At 34.4% G+C, this 20,264-nt stretch overlaps 1 protein-coding gene across 9 annotated transcripts in view; it reads right to left on the reverse strand.

The window, feature by feature from the left end:
• PCDH9 (protocadherin 9) overlaps window positions 1-20,264 on the reverse strand; it is a 920,569-nt gene that overhangs the window by 564,057 nt on the left and 336,248 nt on the right. For 7 of the 9 annotated variants that reach the window (XR_006199549.1, XM_042927573.1, XM_042927569.1 and 4 more), the window contains exon 3: window positions 12,856-12,957. The exons of 1 other annotated variant lie outside the window; for it this stretch is intronic. Coding sequence is in view for 7 of the 8 variants with exons in the window: in XM_042927573.1 (XP_042783507.1) it covers window positions 12,856-12,957 (102 nt within the window). In the remaining variant the exon portion in view is untranslated. Of the gene's footprint in view, window positions 1-3,936; window positions 4,307-12,855; window positions 12,958-20,264 lie in introns of those variants that run through there. One more of the 9 variants, XM_042927592.1, reaches the window with a different exon arrangement.

The following is a 20,264-nucleotide window of genomic DNA, read 5'->3' on the forward strand; positions in this document are numbered from 1 at the left end:
AACCTCTTCCCTAAAGGTATGTTTTTATTTTTGTAATTTTTTTATTACATTTATTTATTTTTGACAGACACAGTGAGACAAGGTGAGAGGTGGGGAGGGGCAGAGAGAGAGGGAGACATAGAACCCAAAGCAGGCTCCAGGCTCTGAGCTGTCAGCACAGAGCCCGATGCGGGACTCCAACCCACAAACCATGAGATCACGACCTGAGTGAAGTCGGACGCCTAACCTACTGAGCCACCCAGGCGCCCCTAAAAGTATGTTTTTAAAGAAAATTCCTGTTGTTAGATGCAGGCTAAACTCACATAGTTACCTATTTTAAATGTATGGAGTTCATTATTTCAGAACTCATTATCAAACTTACATGTGTTACGGGATTTAGTTGGCTAGTTCGTTGGTTAGTTTGTTTAGTTACTTTTTCTACTTTAACTGACCCTGAATGGAATTATTTGGGAGATTCTGACTCCTGGGTTTCAAGGAACTTCCATCTTCTGTAGGTAGAGAACAGATTCATAAAATGTTTGAATGTAGTAGCAATCTCCTCACATTCATCCCTATTTTAAGATGCAAACATGTGGGTGACATAAAGAAAAATTAAAATATGTTAAGAAAGTATCAAGTAATGAATGACTTTTCCCTCTATTTTCATAATACCCTATACATCTAACTGGCTAGTTTTCTAATATTAGTGGTCAATCTGAAACTACTTACATTTTATATATGTGAGCAGTACTTGACCAAATTAAATTTTAGCCATTCTTTTAATGTGTCCAAATTCAGAAACTGTCTGAATTGCATGCAAAATTCATAAACTTACATTACCTGACAAAGAAGCTGGAGTTGGCTGCCACCCAAAATGTAGCTCTATTTTTGTCATTTTTCACCATGTAACAGTGTTTGTGTAATAATTACAACATATCATTGTGTTTGGGATTTATATTTTATAAAGTAGATAAAAACTAGAAAAAATAATTTCATTTTGATCTTATTTCTGAAACATTCTTTGCAAAATTGGAAAAAAAAGAAGATACCATATTTGTGATAAGACATAGAAATCTTAAAAACCAAAACCAAACAAAACAAAAAACACACACATTTGAATGGGTAACAATGTCCAAAACAGCGAGAATTTGGCCTCAATAAAAAAGACTTTGGGCTGCTGCTTTTTTGAATGAACCCTTATTTGAAAAATATGTTAGACATATATCATTTAAAATTTTGTCTGAAAAGCAAGGAAGAATCAGAAACTTAAAAAATACTTTTACTTCTTTGGTAACAAGTGTGTGGCTAATACATGCATACACCTTTGACACCATTTGTGACACCTTTGACACCATGGTACACAAACATGCATACACCTTTGACACCATTTTTTTTGTTTCCTTTTTGTTTTATTTTCTGACATGCATCTTAATAAATGGAGGTTTTCCTTAAATTTCAAGGTTCTTCATTTTAACATCATTAAATAAATTTTAGCATATAGTATCATTCATGGCCTAGGCTATTTGTCAAAGTGAGTTATATGGAAAATAGTATTAATAGGTGTTCTTTCATTTGAGTCAAATTAGGTTACCACTGAGTAGGTAAAACTAAATGTAAATAGATGCATTTACAATTAAATTACTTAAGTGCATTTGTATGCTAACCCTACTGTAAATCACCAAGAGAAGTCACTGAGGGGAGAACTTCTTAGACTCATTGAGCTTATACACCCTCTTTACAAGGCTGAGAGTTTACATCTGTAAACTCTGCCCTCGGATTGGGATTTAGGCTGACAGGAGAGGTCACTGCCGAAGTGAAAGAGAGTTGTATTACACTGTGAGTCAGGAGGCTGGTCTCAAACCCTGGATCTGCTGCCACCTTTGGTGGAAGCATTAGAGCAGTGGCCAAGAGCACAACCCACAGATCTAGATTTTCTGGATTTGAATCCTGCCACAGCCCCTTATCTGCTGTGTGACTATACAAGTCACGTGTCTCCTATACCTTCCTTTATTCAACTATAACCAGAATCATAGAAGAGTTTACCCCACTGAGAAGTTAATTCATCAAGTTAATATAATCAAAGTGATTTTGAAGAGTTATTGACGAATGGTAAGTGGTATGTAAGTCTGGGCTATTTTTTATCAGTGACTTTCAAATTTTTTAACTTGTCCCACACTGAGCAACTCATTTTACATAGAAACATGGTATAAGCACTCAAATATAAACAAATGTATACATGTGAAGTAAAGTAAAATAATATTTAACAATTGTATATAACATATACTTCATATGTATCTTCTGTTTATTTCCCTTATCCTCTTCTTTCCTCATTCTATTCTGTTCTAACCTATTTTATAATTCTATACAGTTTATTCTACTCTGTTCTTTTCTATTCCATTAAGAAAAAGCTGATGCTAAACCTCAGACTGAAAGACTTACTCATTTATCTACATAACCTATATACTCATCATTAATGAAACTCTGCCTCAGTCTTCCTGTCCACCTTTCACATTAAACCTATTAGATACTTCATAAAATTTGAAAATTTTCAAAAAGATCATATTCGGACTCCATTCCTGACCTGCTTAACATGGATCTCCTGGTGGTCTTGGTTCCAAAATTCTTTCTCATGCGTAATATGCTGTAGATACTGAATAATCGAGGTTTCCAGTAATTCCAAAATTGAAGAAATAAATGGCATTTAAAGAGAAAGTATGTACTTAGTCTATTCTTTTTGAAGATTTCATCTGTATTTAACATATGCAACATATACACATAAATCCTAACATACTCCACTGTTTGTTTGAATCATCTAAAGGAGAAAAAGTAAATCTAGGTAACCACTGCTCAATAATTAGAGTGATTCTATGCCACTTCTATTTATAAATAAGCTTTAGCATTTTTAAACTCAAAATTATTTATTATAAAGCTAAAATAAAAGCTAACATCAAGACAAAGCTGGGTTTATGTAGTTTATATGATATGTATCATTGTCCATTTAACTGGCATACATAAGTGTGTCTCAACCTTTTTAAATAGGTAAAACATTTTTATATCTATATCCAAAATTTTATGGACTATAGAACAGATAAAAAGACTAGTTATAATTCTATGTCCATACTTACCAAGATTTGGTGACACAACAAATGACATCTCATATGCCCTCTGCAGTAATCACTATATATATTTATAGAGTATAATAATATCTGTTATATAAATATATATAACTAGTGTAAACATCCAAAAACCCATTTCAAGTTTGAAGTATCTTATTATAAGAATTTCTATATCCTATATGCATACATACAATTAAAATTGTTTTATAAAATACTAAATATCATCTATAAAAACATTATTCTTGGTAGATATTTGGAAATTAGAATGAGGATTTTATAATATGAAAGCTTTTGTGAAAAATATCTATTTAATTTGCCAATGTGCACTTCTAACAATAGATCTTTTGACTTTCCATTTGATTTACAAATCCTTTCAATGGTAACTAGAAAGAAATCTCACAGTTCAGAATCATCACAGAGAAGAAATTTTCACTCATTATTATTTCAATATTTTAATTTTCTAAAAAAATGTTAACATTTCCTAGTTTTCTATCTTTTCTATTTCTATCCTCTTCTCACATGTATTTGTATTACCTTCACTCTTCCCAATGGGTCTTCAATGTCCTGAGATATTTAGTGTCCCAATAAATTATTTATGACCATGTACGCTATAGGACTTTAAATACAAAGCTTTCCATCAGGCTTCTCTATTAGTATCCACAGATATATGCAGAACCTTCTGAAAACTCCACACATCTATGTTAATTCTATATGCAAATGCCCGGCCTGTATTAATCACAACATGCAACCTCAGTTGATTTAAAAAGTACTATCAGGCAGGGATATTTTTCTCTCATTCTCACAGTTTGATATTATTTATTGTCATTTCATGTGTGGGTTCCATGCCGATGTAACAGATATTGATTTACACCTTTTTGTATTCTACCTTTTGGTTGTTTTGTTATAATTTCAGGATCCTTCAGTGAAAGGTACTATGGTTGTCACTTGTTTGAAAGGCCCTTCTCTCTCTTTGTACACTCTATTCCCTCCACAAACAGCTGCATCACACTTGTCATTCTGAATGGCAAAGATGTCTTTGGCTGATAAGCCTATGTGCCTGTGGCACACAAAGTGGCTTCAAACGACTAATTAGCAGGAGCTGGGCCACAGCAAGGTTTGGTGCTGTCCATCAAGCATGCAACCATGGCTGACACCATCAGCAAATCTGTCAAATGTGGTTCTTCTTGTGAATAAACCCAAGGCCACTTGCTCTGTGGTGAAGAAGAAATTGGCAGAACATGTATAATAAAAAGTAAAAGACAGTGATGGCCATCCTTTACACAGGGTTAAGTAATGGAAAAAAAAAAAAACTTAAGTTAGAGGAAAATTTGATCACTGATTTATAGCTGTTGCTGGAATACAGGGAATCAAACGGAAATCTTCTCCATGAATTTCCAATGGAACAATCCCCAATGGATCAAGTATATTTATTTAGCTTTTGGAAAACATTAATGTGCACTTTCTTAATAGTAGGGAGCTATTGCGGTGCCTGGGTGGCTCAGTGGGTTAAGCATCTGACTGTAGCTCAGGTCATGATCTCGTAGTTCGTGGGTTCAACCCCGCATTAGGCTCTGTACTGACGACTCAGAGCCTTGAGCCTGCTTTGAATTCTGTGTCTCCCACTCCCTTCCCTCTGCTACTCGCACTCTGTCTCTCTCAAAAATAAATAAACATTTGAAAAAATTTTAATAAAAAATAAATAAAATCAAAATAAATAAATAATAGGGGGTTATCAATTATTACATATAAAATCAGATTTGCACATCCACATACACATGTAACCTTAAGTAATATCTATTACATATATTCATATACAGTATATACAATTATTATGTATAAAATTCACTTAAAAATCCAAATCTGTAGGAATGCATCTATTAATATGCATACCTGATTTCACAATTGTTCAAAAGTTTTTAAAACAATATTGAACACGCATTGAGAAACATTATATAGTCACTGTTCTTAATAATCAAAAGTATATGTAGAGGGGCACATGGGTGACTCAGCCGGTTAAGCACCTGACTCTTTTTTTTTTTAATTTTTTTTTTTAACATTTATTTATTTTTGAGACAGAGAGAGACAGAGCATGAAGGGGGGAAGGGGCAGAGAGAGAAGGAGACACAGAATCGGAAGCAGGCTCCAGGCTCTGAGCCATCAGCCCAGAGCCCGACGCGGGGCTCGAACTCACGGACCGCGAGATCATGACCTGAGCTGAAGTCGGACGCTTAACCGACTGCGCCACCCAGGTGCCCCAGCACCTGACTCTTGATTGTGGCTCAGGTTCTTGATCTCATGGTTCTTGAGTTCAAGCACTACATCAGATTCTCTGCTGTGGATTCTCTCTCTACCTCTCTCTCTGCCCCTACCCAGCTCATGCTCGCTCTCTCTCTCTGTCTCAAAATAAACTTAATCTTTTTAAAGTATATGTGGATATTGCATTACAAATTTGATAGCTATTGCCATTCTATATTATGAGCCAGGATGATGTCTTGATAATAGAGCCGAAAGACATCTGAATTGAGAAGAGAAATAACCCAATGGAAATTTCCTCAAACCTGTGATGCCTCTTCCCAACACCTAGGCTTCACACAGGCAATCTTTCTGAGAAACATTCTCATTTGTCCACAACCACAGAAATCACACCACTCTTGATCATTTACCTGGTAGACTCATTCAAGCCTTACAGTAACATTATGTTTTCCTCTCCTAGGTTAAATTTGCTCCTGCCATGTGTTCTTGATTCTTGAACATATCTTATTGTACCACTGCTTGCACTTTATGGCAACTTGCTGAATATAAAAATGTGTCCCCTGTAATACCTGAGACAAAAAGAAGTACGTGTGCCTGCCTGCTTAGCATGGTACTTAGCATATCTTTCAACGTTTTTTGTTTTTTTTTTTTTTTTTTTTTTATTTATTTTTTTTTTTTATTTTATTTTTTTGGGGACAGAGAGAGACAGAGCATGAACGGGGGAGGGGCAGAGAGAGAGGGAGACACAGAATCGGAAACAGGCTCCAGGCTCCGAGCCATCAGCCCAGAGCCCGACGCGGGGCTCGAACTCACGGACCGCGAGATCGTGACCTGGCTGAAGTCGGACGCTTAACCGACTGCGCCACCCAGGCGCCCCTGTACTTAGCATATCATGTAACAGAATCTTTGGTATATTTGTTGGATGAATATTTGTGGCAGGCAGGCAGACAGGGATTATTAATGTAGGATTTACAGACTGGTTTCAGTACAATTATGGAAAAGGTCAACAAGGGGAAGAAGGGTAATTTGCTTCCACTCCACAGAATAGTCTCAACATCATGTTTATGGGTGAGAACAAAGGAAAGAATGTCTAGCACCCAATCTCTGTTTATCTGGCTTAGGGGATGTATTTATGGCTCCATTTAAAAAATTAAATCAAACCACATTCAGAAGGTAGAGATAAGTAGGAGAGATTTGGTGAAATATGTATATTTTTATATTACTCCATACTGCTAATACCTCCTATGATTTTCAAACATAAGTTTCTACTGTGAAATAACAATATTAATGTGTTTGTAGAAAACATCATACATAGGCATTAGACACGAATGTCTGTAGTGTCTGTGTACTATTGTACTAAAAATTCTTTGACTTCTTAGTAATTTGTTTCAAATTTATCTATACTGACTTGGTAGCGAATAAGTGGTAATTAACAAAAATTCAAAGATGTAGGGAAAATTTATCTCTATATAATATAAATCACACATGACAAATACATATCAAGGAGACTTTTCAATCAGTCATTAAGTATGGTTTAAAATGGTAGTCAGCAATTGTCCCTGGATTTGTTAGAAACTGTCCACAAGGCTAATCTTACATAAAATGGCATGTAAGTAAGATCTTTGACTTTTCCCAGTTGGGCATGTGAGAACTTAACCCTAACAAGCTGAAAACCATGATATGTATTTGTTGTTATTTTGCTAACGTGCAGATTTGGGTCCTTAATGATAAAAGAATGAAAAGAGGAATAAATCCTTATCTAGTGAGTGAGCTGGTCTGTCGTGTAGCATCCTTTCTCTACTGACTGTAATATATGCAAAGTTTCACCATAAGTGACTGAAGTGTAACACAGCTTTTATCATTTTGGCAGGTAATCTTAGATGTTACGAGAATTTAAATATTTTGATATACTGAGAATTATTCCCAAAATATATAGTATATCAATGTATATAGTAAGAGTGTGTGTGCGTGTATGTGTGTGTGTATATCTTAAATATTTTTACCTTTGGGATTTTAGAAAAGTTTGTTCTTATAAAGAAAAAAAATGAAAACAAACTGGCTTGTGAATTAATTTGGTATTATTAGATAAAATTATTCCAAAATATTATAACATGTAATTATTGCTAAATGATTTGACTACTAATTACTTTAACTTAAAAGCTGATATCAACTGTAATCTCTATTCTAAGGACAGAACACATTTATTCTTTGAAAATTAAATGTGCTTGGGTCACACAACTATATAAAACACCCAAAACAGGAAAATGTAAGTATGTAGTATAATATTTCATATACTAGATTCTGTTTATTTAGATCCAGACTTAGTTACTTAAGTCAAAGTTAATCTGTAATAAATACAGAAAAGAGGAAAGGAAAGAGAAGAGAAAAAAGAAAAGACCAAGATCAAGTGAGACAAAAGTAAAAGCCTTTTGGCTTTATATCTTTCCCTTTTTATTTGAACGTAACAGATAACGTTATCATTTTGCTATTACTCCATTTGATACTATTAATTTAAATTAGAGTGTTCTATGCTATGGTTACAAACATGGAGAACCACTGTTCTCCTAGCTCTCAGTGTGCCTTTGTTTCGGTGAACCTAAGCTCAAGGTATACCTGTAACTCCGTCTTTAATGGTGGGAAAAGTATACTTACCTGGAAGACTTATTGTCCTAAATGAGGTTATGAATGTGAAATGCAACACACAAAATAATAGTAATAATCTAATACATTTTAATTCTATTCTCTTCCCACATGCTCCTCTCACTCTCCATTTGACATATTTTTATTCTGTTAAATATTTCCATCAAATGATACCATTGGAATGTTTGTGAAGCCAATGATAATTTAACTTCTATGTATCTCTGACCAGCAAACCCTGTGTCACAAATTTATGTAAAAGGTTAAAAACATTTTCCTTATCAAAACTGTTTTCCCAGTTTTGGTCTGGAGATTTATAGTAGTGGTCCATCCTGGGATATCTTGATCAACCATCTGTACCCATGAATTTCACACTTGTGATAACTGCCACATTTCCAAAGTCTGGCGGCTAAAATTCATACTTATTTTAAAAGTCTTCCACCAATCTCCCTAACTCTTAGAGCTAAGATTTTCATCTGACATTGATTTTCGGATTTCATTGCTACAAGGGAAAAGTCTTATCTCAAAAATTCATACACTGAACACTAGACCATTTTGTAAAAATACTTTAGCTCAAGCATCAAAAACAGTGACAGGGAACAGCTACTCATACTGAGATGCAGTCTTGTGTGAATTCCAATAACTATGAGACATTTTCCTACAGATTGCAGAATATAGACACTGAAAGCTCTATCCACTTGCATCCTATGCTATTTCATGGGTAAAGGGAACTGAACATAATAGAAGGGAAATGACAATAAAATTTATGGATCAAAGAGGCTTAGTAAAGGTAATATGCATTTATGGCATGAAAACAATGTGCACTTATTTTTCTATGCTTGAATTTTAACTATGAAGGCTTTTTGTATCCAGTGACAGAGCTCTGTCAGGAAAACTTAAATATGACAATTCGTTTAAATTCCAGACCTTATTTAAAATCTAGTTTAAGAAAAATTTTCAAATATGAACTATTTTCTCTAACATTTGCATAGAAATTTTTTACGTAGCTTAGAAGTAGTCATTAGATCACTCGAGGATCAGAAACCCTGGATCTAATCCTAGTGCTATCACTAGCTAGCTCTGTGACCTAGGGCAAGCTCCTCCATCTTTCTTGTCTTCAACTTATGCCTCAGTAATATGAATATATAATTTCCATGGTCTCTGATGACTAAATAGCCTGCGAATTTGTTTTGACTTCAATACTATCTTAGGGTAATTAACCTTGTAGTTCCTGTGGTTATATTCCAGCTCCATTAGTTACTACCTGTGTGAATGCAAGCAACTTACGTAACTTCCGTGTGCCTCAGTTTCCCTATCTGTAAAATGGGAATAATGGGGTTGCTGTCAGAATTAAAATGAGCTACATTTTAATGATTCTAATATGTAAGCTTTCTTATACTTTAAAATAACTTAAAGTGGGATACATATTAAGGAAATCATATATAAGCACTTATCAGAGTTTAATCAACAGCAATTCTTCTCAATGGTAAATGGGTTATGCTAAGCTGTTATACATTAACATCTTAACATCATAGATTAGACAAAATTTGGTAATATATATGAAGAGTCTGGAATAATGTCTGCTAAAAGATTACCCATTAGCTGATACTAGCATTCCTCTATGAGTGAGCAGTAATTGTTATATCTAAGTTAAGCATGATGGGCAAAGTCCGATAATTTAAGAATGATTAAAACTTTGCTGGTCATACAGCCTTGGTTTTGTTTTGTATCTAAAGTTGTAATACAAACTTAATAGCTTCATTCAGATTAATCAATATTAGTTGACAAAAATATGACTTTCTACTTGAACAGTATAGCTTTATTCAATTAAATATTTTTATGATAAAAAGACCTAACGTTTTTTTTTTACTTTAGTAAAGTGATTAAAGTGGGAAAGTATAAATTGTGAGAAAATAAAAAATTAGTAATATATTTACCAGGCTTACCACATTATTCGATGTAAAGGAAAAATAATAACAGCATAGCACAGGAACCAACTTTGTAGGTTATGATCACTTTCCATTATTAATTTTCAAAAATGATTAATATTAGATTAATAACTTTTAAGGAACTGGTTACTGAAACTATCCCCTTTGTTATTGTTCTATAGACATTAAACATTATACAGAAACCCTGTGTTGCAGAATGCTTTTTTTTTTTAAGTTTGCTTATTTTGACAGAGAAAGACAAAAAGAGACAGATAGAGAGAAAACACAAGTGGAGGAGGGGCAGAGAAAGGGAGGGAGAGAATCCCAAGCAGGCTCTGTGCTGTAAGTATGGAGCCTGATGCAGGGCTCAATCTCATGAACATTGAGATCATGACCTGAGTTGAACACACTTAACCAACTGAGCCACCCAGGTGTCCCTTACAGAATGCTTTATAACACTGCAAAACAGGCATTACTTCTGCCTCCAAGTTTTATTTTCTAAGAAATGTCAGCAGAGATTTTCTCTCTGTGTTAAAAAAAAAAAAAGTATACTTAGTAAATAAGGTATATTATGATGAAAAGCCATTTAACAAATAACAAAATGAAAAACTATTTAAAGGACAAAATGTAAATGATGGCCAAATATACTCATAAAGAGCTTGAAACAGACCCCAGCACTGAGTATGAGTGCCACAAAAATATCAGCTGTCAATGTCATTATCTTTATGTAGTATCATAGACCACTAGAAAGACAGAGGACCTTAGAGATGACCTAATCTGAAACCATTCAGACTACAATGGGCCTGGAATATGATGGTTAAATGAGAATTTGGAGATTTTTTAAAAATAATTTGTTTACTTTCTTTTGTTTATAAGTATAACACAGTAGATTTACTTTCACTGTTCTTTGATAATTGGAATCATAATATAAGTCAACATGATAACTTGGAGTATCATTTTTTCTTTCTTACCTATCTTCTCTAGACAAATAAACCCTGTACAAACTGTGCTCTTGTGCATTGGGCCTTACAAAATAGCCAGGGAAGAATAAAAATACCATTCACAGAAAACTATTTTAATTTTGGCTTATTTAAATTCTCTACAAAAAATAAGGAAATCTTCGGGATTTCAGTGGCTTTCAGAATGTTGTTCATGGGCTTTGTAAATATTTACATGAGTTTTTATTTATGAATAAAACTTATTTATTTATGCCATAGAATAACTGTTCTTGTGTTATTATTGGATGCAATAAGGGTGATTCATGGGAGAAATTTCCATGTTCTACACACTTGAAATATACACACTAATGATGATAAATCAAGAGGTTAAATTATCGTTCTTCTCTCAACTGCCAAGTGATTGAGATTTTGGAGAAAGAGAGAGGAAATAAAAGCAAAATAGGAAGAAGAATATATGCTATAGGTAAGAAGGATGCTTCTGAATAATTAGATCCACACAAAGAAAAATAAAATATGTGAAGGAAGTATTAGGAGATAAAACTGTCCAAAATATCACTATTACATTTTTCCATCTCAATTAATGGTTTGTTAGAAAGAAGTTGCTTACTCAGTAAAATTTCTATTAATCAAAATAGTTTATCTGACCTACATTACTACTGGGAGTTTTGAGAATGACAGATGCCTTTACTTGGCAAAAACTAGTGTGAAAAACCTGTACTGGGGCACCTGGGTGGCTTGGTCATTTAAGTGTCTGACTCTTGATTTCAGCCCAGGTCATGATCTCACAGTCATGAGATTGAGCCCTGCATCAGGCTCCACACTAAGCATGGAGCCTGCTTGGGATTCTCTCTCTCCCTCCCTCCCTTTCTCTCTCCTCTTTCTCTCTCTCTGCCCCTCCCCCACCCTCTCTCTCACTCACAATAAATAAATAAATACCTTTTAAAAACCAACTCTGTACTACTACTAATAATAAAAATGTTTTCAATAACTTTAAGGAAATTGGGAAAAAAACTAGCTTCAATGAGAAAATAGAATGCATGCTATTAACCACATATACATATACATATTATCTATCTATTCATCATCTCTCTGGAATCCATATGTTATGACTGCAGAAATACATGAAACAAATATGTGTGTGTTAATATTAGAGTTAATTATTGAAACACAATTCCTTAAAAACATTGATCTTAAAAATTGATCTATTATATAATGTGAACATACTCAACACTACTAACTGTAACTCTAAAATGATTAAAATGGTAAATATTATGTGTTTTATACCACAATTTTAATAAATTAAAATAAATATAATAGATTTTTGCAACCAGTCCTGTTAGAACGATTGGTACTGGAATAGCCCTCACGACATAAAAAAAGAAAAGATAAAAGAAAAAACAACAAAATGTGGATCTTCTACATTTTACAGTGGATGGACTCATTAAGAAAAAAGGAAGGTAATTTTTATTTTCAATTCAAAAAATGAGGAAGTAAAGAATCAAGCTGAGAAAAGGTAGAAGAAAGAGAAAAGATTAATAAAAATTCCAGTTAACCTGTTCATATTAAGCAACATGGTCTTCTCTATCGTCCCTAACTGTAGGATATGAAGCAAATAAATCTTTCAACAAATACATGTTCACATCTTTTAGCTCAACTAATAAAAATGAATCAATTAAGAATCTTTAACTCCAAAAGAAAGTTGCTCATTACTTTCTCCAAAAATAGGTAATAATCAACACTTTGCATTCAATGGCAAGAATATTGAATTTAATAGCTGCACTATTACCAAAGAGGAAAGATATTATTGTTTGCTTTTTGTTCTAAATTTATTTAAGTTGTTTAAAAAAGTACTAGCATAAAAATATGAACATAAAAGAGGATGGCAAAGAAAATGTTTATAATAGTTAACTCAGACTATATACAATCACTAGGAAAATGCAAACTGCTCAGTACTAAGACGGTCTCTATAGAGATATGGCATACCTCGTAATGGCTTTCTTCATTCTCCTGAATGTGGAAACCCGCAGAGCTGGGACATTTCTGAGGAGTGACAGGAATATTGTCACTTTTGCTGTGTGAGTTACACTGAAAGAGATTACCAAATAATTGTGACAAACTACTCCACATTCAGGGTGTCTATTGAGAGACATGGCTGTTTGCTAAGAGTCTAATCAAAGGAGTACCATTTGAACTAGCAAGCATCTATACTCATAGGTACATGCATTAATATGCAGCCTTTACCAAAAAAAGAAAAAAAAAATCCCCAGGAGAGACAAATCGTCAAAATGTTTTAAGCGAAGCTAAAGAAATCTCAAATGTAGTTATTTTATTTTTACCCTTTCTTTTCTTAAGCAATATGTTCTTATGATTTGGGTAACTAAATCTTACATGGTGCTACTCTTTGTGTGACATGTTATTCAAGTGCTTGATTTATACAATACACATGGTAACAGAGTTATTATTATTTTTCCCACTTACAGATGAGGAAGATTAGGCGTACAAAATACACTTCTCAAGGTTGGGCTGTTACCCAGCTTTCTAGGACCAAGCCCCATACCTTCTCTACTAGACGCATGGCCTTTATAAATGATACATTTGAAACAGACAAAATTGAAAACCTAAAAGTTTAAGGTCTTAAAATATTACGTCACTTTTCTTCTGTACCAAATATCAAGATTCTTTGAAACAAGTTAACGAAAATAATTCACTTGGAAAAGGATGTGAATTGTGGAAAGTAAAATATGGAATTATGGCTTGGGCTTTCTCCATGAAAATATTAAAATGGTTGTTTTCCATATTCCTTACATAATTTTTATATGAAAATAAGATATTATTCACTTCCTGTTATCCTTGCTTCCTTCTTTCCTAAATCTCTTATTAAATTCAAGGCAAGGAATATTTATAAGTATTGCTGTTTGGCCACTTATTAAACATAACATTGGGATTTCTGAGGTTTCTACATTAATAAAAGATACTGTAATGCCTCCAAAAAAGGTTCATCATTGGTATATAACCTTTCCTCTCCTATATGACTACAACATATGCACAGATTTGTATGACATAAGTAGGGAAGATACTATTTTTTCACACTAGTATGCCACATTTCAATTAACTAATGAAATTTTACTTTTCCCATGCCAAAGAATAATCTATTAGAAAATGACTTTCAAATACATTTCAAAAGCAAATTAATTTTAGAATTTAGTATAAGTTCAGTATGTTTTTACCTCAAGACCACCATTTTATATATTTAAATATATTTTTAAACACATTACATTCCTTAAGACTTTTTATTTTGAAATAATTTTAAACACGGAAAAGGTGGGGAATAAACACCAAAAAAGACTTCCAGGATTCCCTTCATTACAATTTCAAATATATCAGTTAATTACCTCATTGTTGGTTGGTTTAAGGGAAATAGCAATATGACAGACTAGGAAGACATGACTCTCAAACCCAAACCCAAACTTTTTCGCATGAAAAACACTATTGTGTTCCTGTCTTCTGTATAAACAGTATCATTTCAACCCTGTTCAAAACTTACCTCCTCTAGGAACTTTTCATGAGTGAGTAAACAGGTAGCAATAGCCATTTTAAACTCTGCTTTCAACCTAAGTAACTTTAAGGTGTAGTCTGTAAAATGCTTCCCTGCCAGTATTAATTCTTGGCCTGTGCCTAAGTTTGTCTGAACAACTTCCCTGTTAATTATGAAGGACTGTCTCTCATATCTCTCCACAGTGGCTCCCTTAGCTTTCTAAAGAAAAAAGCTTAGACCTTAAAACAGTTATTTTCATTTGTGATGTTCCTAAACATTTTAATCATTCAATTCCTGTCCCTAGTCCTTCTAACTTTTCATGCTGTTTAATCTTTTTTACATCTCATGGTTGTGCTATGCAGTTTTTCTCCCTAGAATCATTTCAATTCCTGTGGCCTGGCAGTGGCCCTCACTCTTGCTATATATGGGAATGAGCTGGAAAGTTTTAAAAAATACCAAAAACTGAGTTCTACCTCACACCAGATAAATTAGAGCTCAGTTAAAAACATTTTTTAAATACTTAGGTAATTCTAATGTGCACCCAGAGTTTAGAATCCCTGGATTAACATTTTTTTGTCTGGTGCTCATGACAATACAGTAAATTTTGGCCTCGTTCCTCTTTTGATCTAATCTCTTGCTCTTTAGTATTTGTTTTCCCTTTTCCTCATTTAATCAGTCATATAATGAGGGTTTTTTTCCCACAGATTATATCACAATGCCTTGAACCTGAAAAATATCTCATATTTGTATAATACTTTATACCTTTACATATGAGATTTTATGTATTATCTACCAGAAACCTTTGCAGAGAGGTAGAAACATAAACCTTCTTTAACAGATGAGGAAGACAGAGGTTCAGATATATTCAATGCCCTTTGTGCGAAGATTTGCCAAGTGAGAGAATTCCTAAGTAACAAGAGTCGGGCTTTTTCTCCTCTGCCATATCTCCCTTACGTAATTCGTTGATTTGCTCACTGATGCACATATTCTATTTGGCGTGTTTGTTCATTTACTGACTGCATACTGTGTCAGGATTTTATTGGTTCATTAAGATGTAGCATTTAATATCTGTAATACTCTCACTCTAGCAGTGAAACCACACATAGAAATAACCATAATGATATGTGAAATTGCCACATGAAAATGTATGCACAGGTTGCTAAGGGACAAAACAGATAGAATGACTAGACTCCTGGGTTTGATACATGGGAAGAATCTGGAAAGATGGGCCAATGAAGGAATCATGGTTAGCACATAGTCACAAAAGAACAAACAGCATATGCAAAGGCTAGAAGACATGAATTCTTGTGACTTGCTCTGTAAACTGCAAGGATTTTGACGGTGCATTAACCACAGACCCTGTGAGAACTCATTTGGGGATAAGGACAGAAGTTATTAGAGCATCTTACTTAACAGTGGATCCAATGATGAGAAGTTACAGAATAGGCTTAACATAAGGAAAGACTACCAAATAATGGGATAGGTGCCTCATGGTGGTGGTGTCATGGATGAACTTTAGTCACCATCCTCTCTCTCCCAAATCCAATAAAGAAATATAAACAAACTGAGTGTGTTTGCAATAGGACCGTGATGCCTGAGCAAGTCTCTCCATCCCAACAAGATCTCACTCAACCCTAAGCCTCTGTGTCTAATTCTGGAGCAGCCTGTTTGTAGAGCAGCAAATGGTATCAAAGGAAAAGTTTAACTCACTTTTCCTGCCTCATTTTTTAAGATTTTTGAGTGTTATGATGCAAATAGCCTCTGGGGATTATAAGTCTATGAGCTAGAGAAAAAAAAGAAATTTTAAAATAACACTCTAAACAATATTTTGAGATCAAATACTATAAATAGCCAAAACCTAAAGAAAACAAGTTCTTAAGTGAAGAACAATTTAATCACCAGGAATCCTTTCTAACAAGTTGCTATTTCAGGAAGAGCTGTAGCCTGAAATGGAAAGGAGATTTATTATAAGTGTCTCAAGATTTCACCCACTAAAAACTTTTTGCCAAATTTGATATGAATAACTATATAATGAATTATGGTTAAGATGAATTTGCTAAATCAGATTTGATACTGCAGACAAATCACTTGAGAGGTCCAGAGCTTGATAACAACAATCATAGTATATGGAAATCACTGTAAATACATTTGTTTTATACTTTAGAATCCATTTGATGTTTACCATTACCTACAGTTAATAGTCTCAATTTAATATGTGCATAAAGTTTGCTTCTCCAAAACACCCATTGTAGTTCTTGGGAAACTGTCATTTACTACCTACAGAAATGCCTACTCAAAAAAAGTGGGGGGAGGGGTCCCTGGGTGGCTCAGTCGGTTAAGCAACCGACTTTGGTTCAGGTCATGATCTCCCGGTTCGTGGGTTCAAGCCCTGCGTCGGGCTCTGTGCTGACAGCTTGGAGCCTGGAGCCTGCTTCAGATTCTGTGTCTCCCTCTCTCTCTCTGCCTCTCCCCCACTCATGCTCTCTCTCTGTCTCTCAAAAATGAATAAACGTTAAAAAAAATTTTTTTTAAAGAAGAAGAGATGAGAAGAGAAAAAAGAAAGGAAATACCTATTCAAACTTGCCTCATAATCAGGAATATTAGCTTTTTCATTTTTGACAGATTTCTGAAAAGGGACTTCGGAGCCATGATATCAAGAGAAGAATATCAACAGTAGCAAAAGCAACAAAAGTTTAATGAAAAATCACGTAAGGCACAGCTGTTTTCTTTGCAAAAAAGGGTTGTTGTGGTTTTTTTTGTTTTTTGTGTTTTTTTTTTACATTTTCTACCCAAGTCTATAGTAGCAACAATATGTCCTTTTATTCTACTCCTCCTCCTACCTTCTTATAAAATCAAGGTAGTTTGCTAAGATTCAATGCCACTGTTATAAATTTCATGCAATCATTATAGAGGCAGTAGCTTGTAATTCTGTGCTATAGGTTTCATTAAATAAAAATTCCATTTGTTAAAAACTCCCACTGAAAATCTTATTCCTACCCATTTTAAGAAATTATTTTGGTGAAGAATTATAAAACAGTCTTAAAACTTTTGATTAAAAAGAGCTCTGAGGTTAGTAAGATATTCACATTTACAGAAAAGAATTGAAAGAACTGTCTGTAATTGGTGTCTTCAACATCTGTGCATTCCTTTCGAGGACCCATATGTGTCCGGTTTCACTGCACCCATTCCACTGAAACTGCTCTGTCATAACCACCAATCATTTCCACATTAGTAACTCAAAGAGCGATTCTCAGGTCTCATCTCATTGACACAACTGATAACTCCTTTCTTCCGAACATATTTATGTCTCCAGCCTTCCAGGACACCACATACTCATGGTTTTCTTTTTACCTCTTGTGCTCTCTCTCTGCAATCATTTAACTGTTCATGTTGTTATTGTTGATGTAAAAAACAAATTGCAAAGCATAGAGAAAATGAGGTCTGAGTACTTTCTCAGAAAGTATCCTCTCTGATGGTGTTCTCCATGGGTTCCTAAAATACTTTCTCAGATAGACACATGAACAATTTCTTATTTACAAGCTGACAAGGGAAGGACTCTTAGAATATTCCTAAACATGCTTACTTGAAAGAAGATATTTTATGAGCATTTCCAGAAGCTGATGAAAATTTATAGTTTAAGAGATGCGTAGGGTAGATTCTTACCATTTCTGAAAATGTGGTCGAATCGCTTACTGTCCTGAAGCCTACCATGTTTCAAATTAGGAAGCCTTGAGCCTGGCTATCGACAGCCTTCTACTATCTTCTATATATCTTTCTCCAATGGTTTATTTTCTTGTCATCATTAAATATAATTAGAAAACAAAACTAAAATGTTCATCAAACTGTGGTGAACACAAAGGTATTCATCTTGGGTAATAGGTATTTTGATTTAAAATTGGGGCACCTGGATGACTCATTTGGTTAAGTATCTGACTCTTGATTTTGGCTTAGGTCATGATCTCATGGTTTATCAGATCATGCCCCATGTGGGGTTCTGTGCTGACAGCACAGAGATGCTCTCTCTCCCTCTCTGCCCCTCCCCTGCTCCCTCTCTCTCAAAATGAATACATAAAATTAAAAATAAATAAATAAAACAGAATAAAATAAAAATGCAGTATAATAAAATTTAAAACCAAATGCCATATAAATAGCTATTCAAATCACAGAAATACAGATGGCCAGAATATTTATCAATTTCAAGGTAGAGATTACTTAAGTAAGATGAGAAACAAAGATAAACCATCAAAGGATTCAAAAGGAATATCAATTATACCTGTAGTATACAGGAAATCTGTTTATTTTTTTAAAAATTGTTTGTTTTGGGGCACCTGGTGGCTTAGTTGGTTAAGCGTCCAACTCTTGCTTTCAGCTCAGGTCATAATCTCACAGTTCATGTGTTCAAACCCCACATCGGGCTCTGCGCTGACAGTGCAGAGCCTGCTTGGTATTCTCATTCTCTCTCTCTCTCTCTCTCTCTCTCTCTCTCCCTCTCTCTCTCCCTCTCTCTCTCCCTCTCTCTCTCTGCCCTTCCTACATTGGCTTGTGCATGCTCACTCTCGCTCTCTCTCTCTCTCCAAATAAATAAATAAACTTAAAAAATTGTTTGTTTTACCAATCTCTTTTTAAAAAGAGTATTTTTTCTTTAAAAATTGGAGACAGAAATATCACAAAATGTTAATATTGTTACATGTTAATTGTCATATGTTAATTCGGAGTACCACGGACCTAGGTATTTTCCTTATTTCTCTTTACTTTTTCTAAATTTTTCAAATACCTGAATGTGAATAAGCACATAGAAAGCATGGCTTTGTTAAAAATTTCAACAAGATTTTTGACAATGGTTGTAAAACAGTTTTAAAAACCATAAAATCTTGAAATTGTGCATCTTCAGAAGTAAAGACCATGTAGGTGTTAGGTGTCTTCTGATTTGGCTCAGGGTCAGTTCTCCCTTATCAGTAGAGAATGTTTCTCTAAAGCCAGGTGAGAAACATGCCAATTTTTCCTTCTCTAGTTCTGCAGCATAAAGGTCTTTCTCTACTTTCTTTAAATATAGTTTTCCTTTTTTTACTTTACGAGGGAACATGATTATCCTGTTGACAATTTATCAGGAGTATGTAACATAATGCCTGCAGCAGCGCTAGATGTTTTACAGGTATTTTAAGTGAAAATTTTAAGTGAAGTAAAAGAATAAATGAAAGTCTTTACAATGACTTATATTCACCTAGATTATTTTGGCTTCTAACTCTCCAGGTGATCATTTCTTTGTAGCTATTCTCTTTTTTTGTTTGGTTGGTTTGGTTTTTGTTTTTTTTTGTTCCCAACAGACACATTCATTGCAATTAGCATCCCAAAATTAGTATTTTGTCTCACAGATGCTATCACAAAAATAAGGTGCACTAGTAGCACAGATTGAGAGTACCCGTGGTAGAAACACTAAACAAAGCAGTGGCTTTAGTCTTCATGGTTTGTTTCTCCAACTGGACCCTCAGCAACTCATGGCAGGAAGCAACATCCTCACAGTACTCTCTTACCTAAGTGAATACGTTTGAAGTCACCTATTATACACATGAACAAATAGCTTCTCTTCAACTGCCGGGGCCTGCAGTTTCCTACCCAGGAGACTTTCCCAAGTCCAACTTTGGTTCTTCCAGGGCAGCAGGCCACCCAGCAAGCAAGTTGACTAGGATCTGCTTCAGAACTCCCTGAACTGACTGATAACCCTTATCACTTTGAGTAAATTTCCCCCACCCCCTCACAATCCCCATTCCAGATGTCCTTTCAGTCCACAGACACCATTCTCCTTTCTTCTTGATGTTTCAAAATTACCTCCTCTCTTCTCTTTCTCAATAGTACTTCT

The sequence above is a fragment of the Panthera leo genome, chromosome A1, assembly GCF_018350215.1.
Source record: "Panthera leo isolate Ple1 chromosome A1, P.leo_Ple1_pat1.1, whole genome shotgun sequence".
In the NCBI taxonomy this organism is placed as follows: domain Eukaryota; kingdom Metazoa; phylum Chordata; class Mammalia; order Carnivora; family Felidae; genus Panthera; species Panthera leo.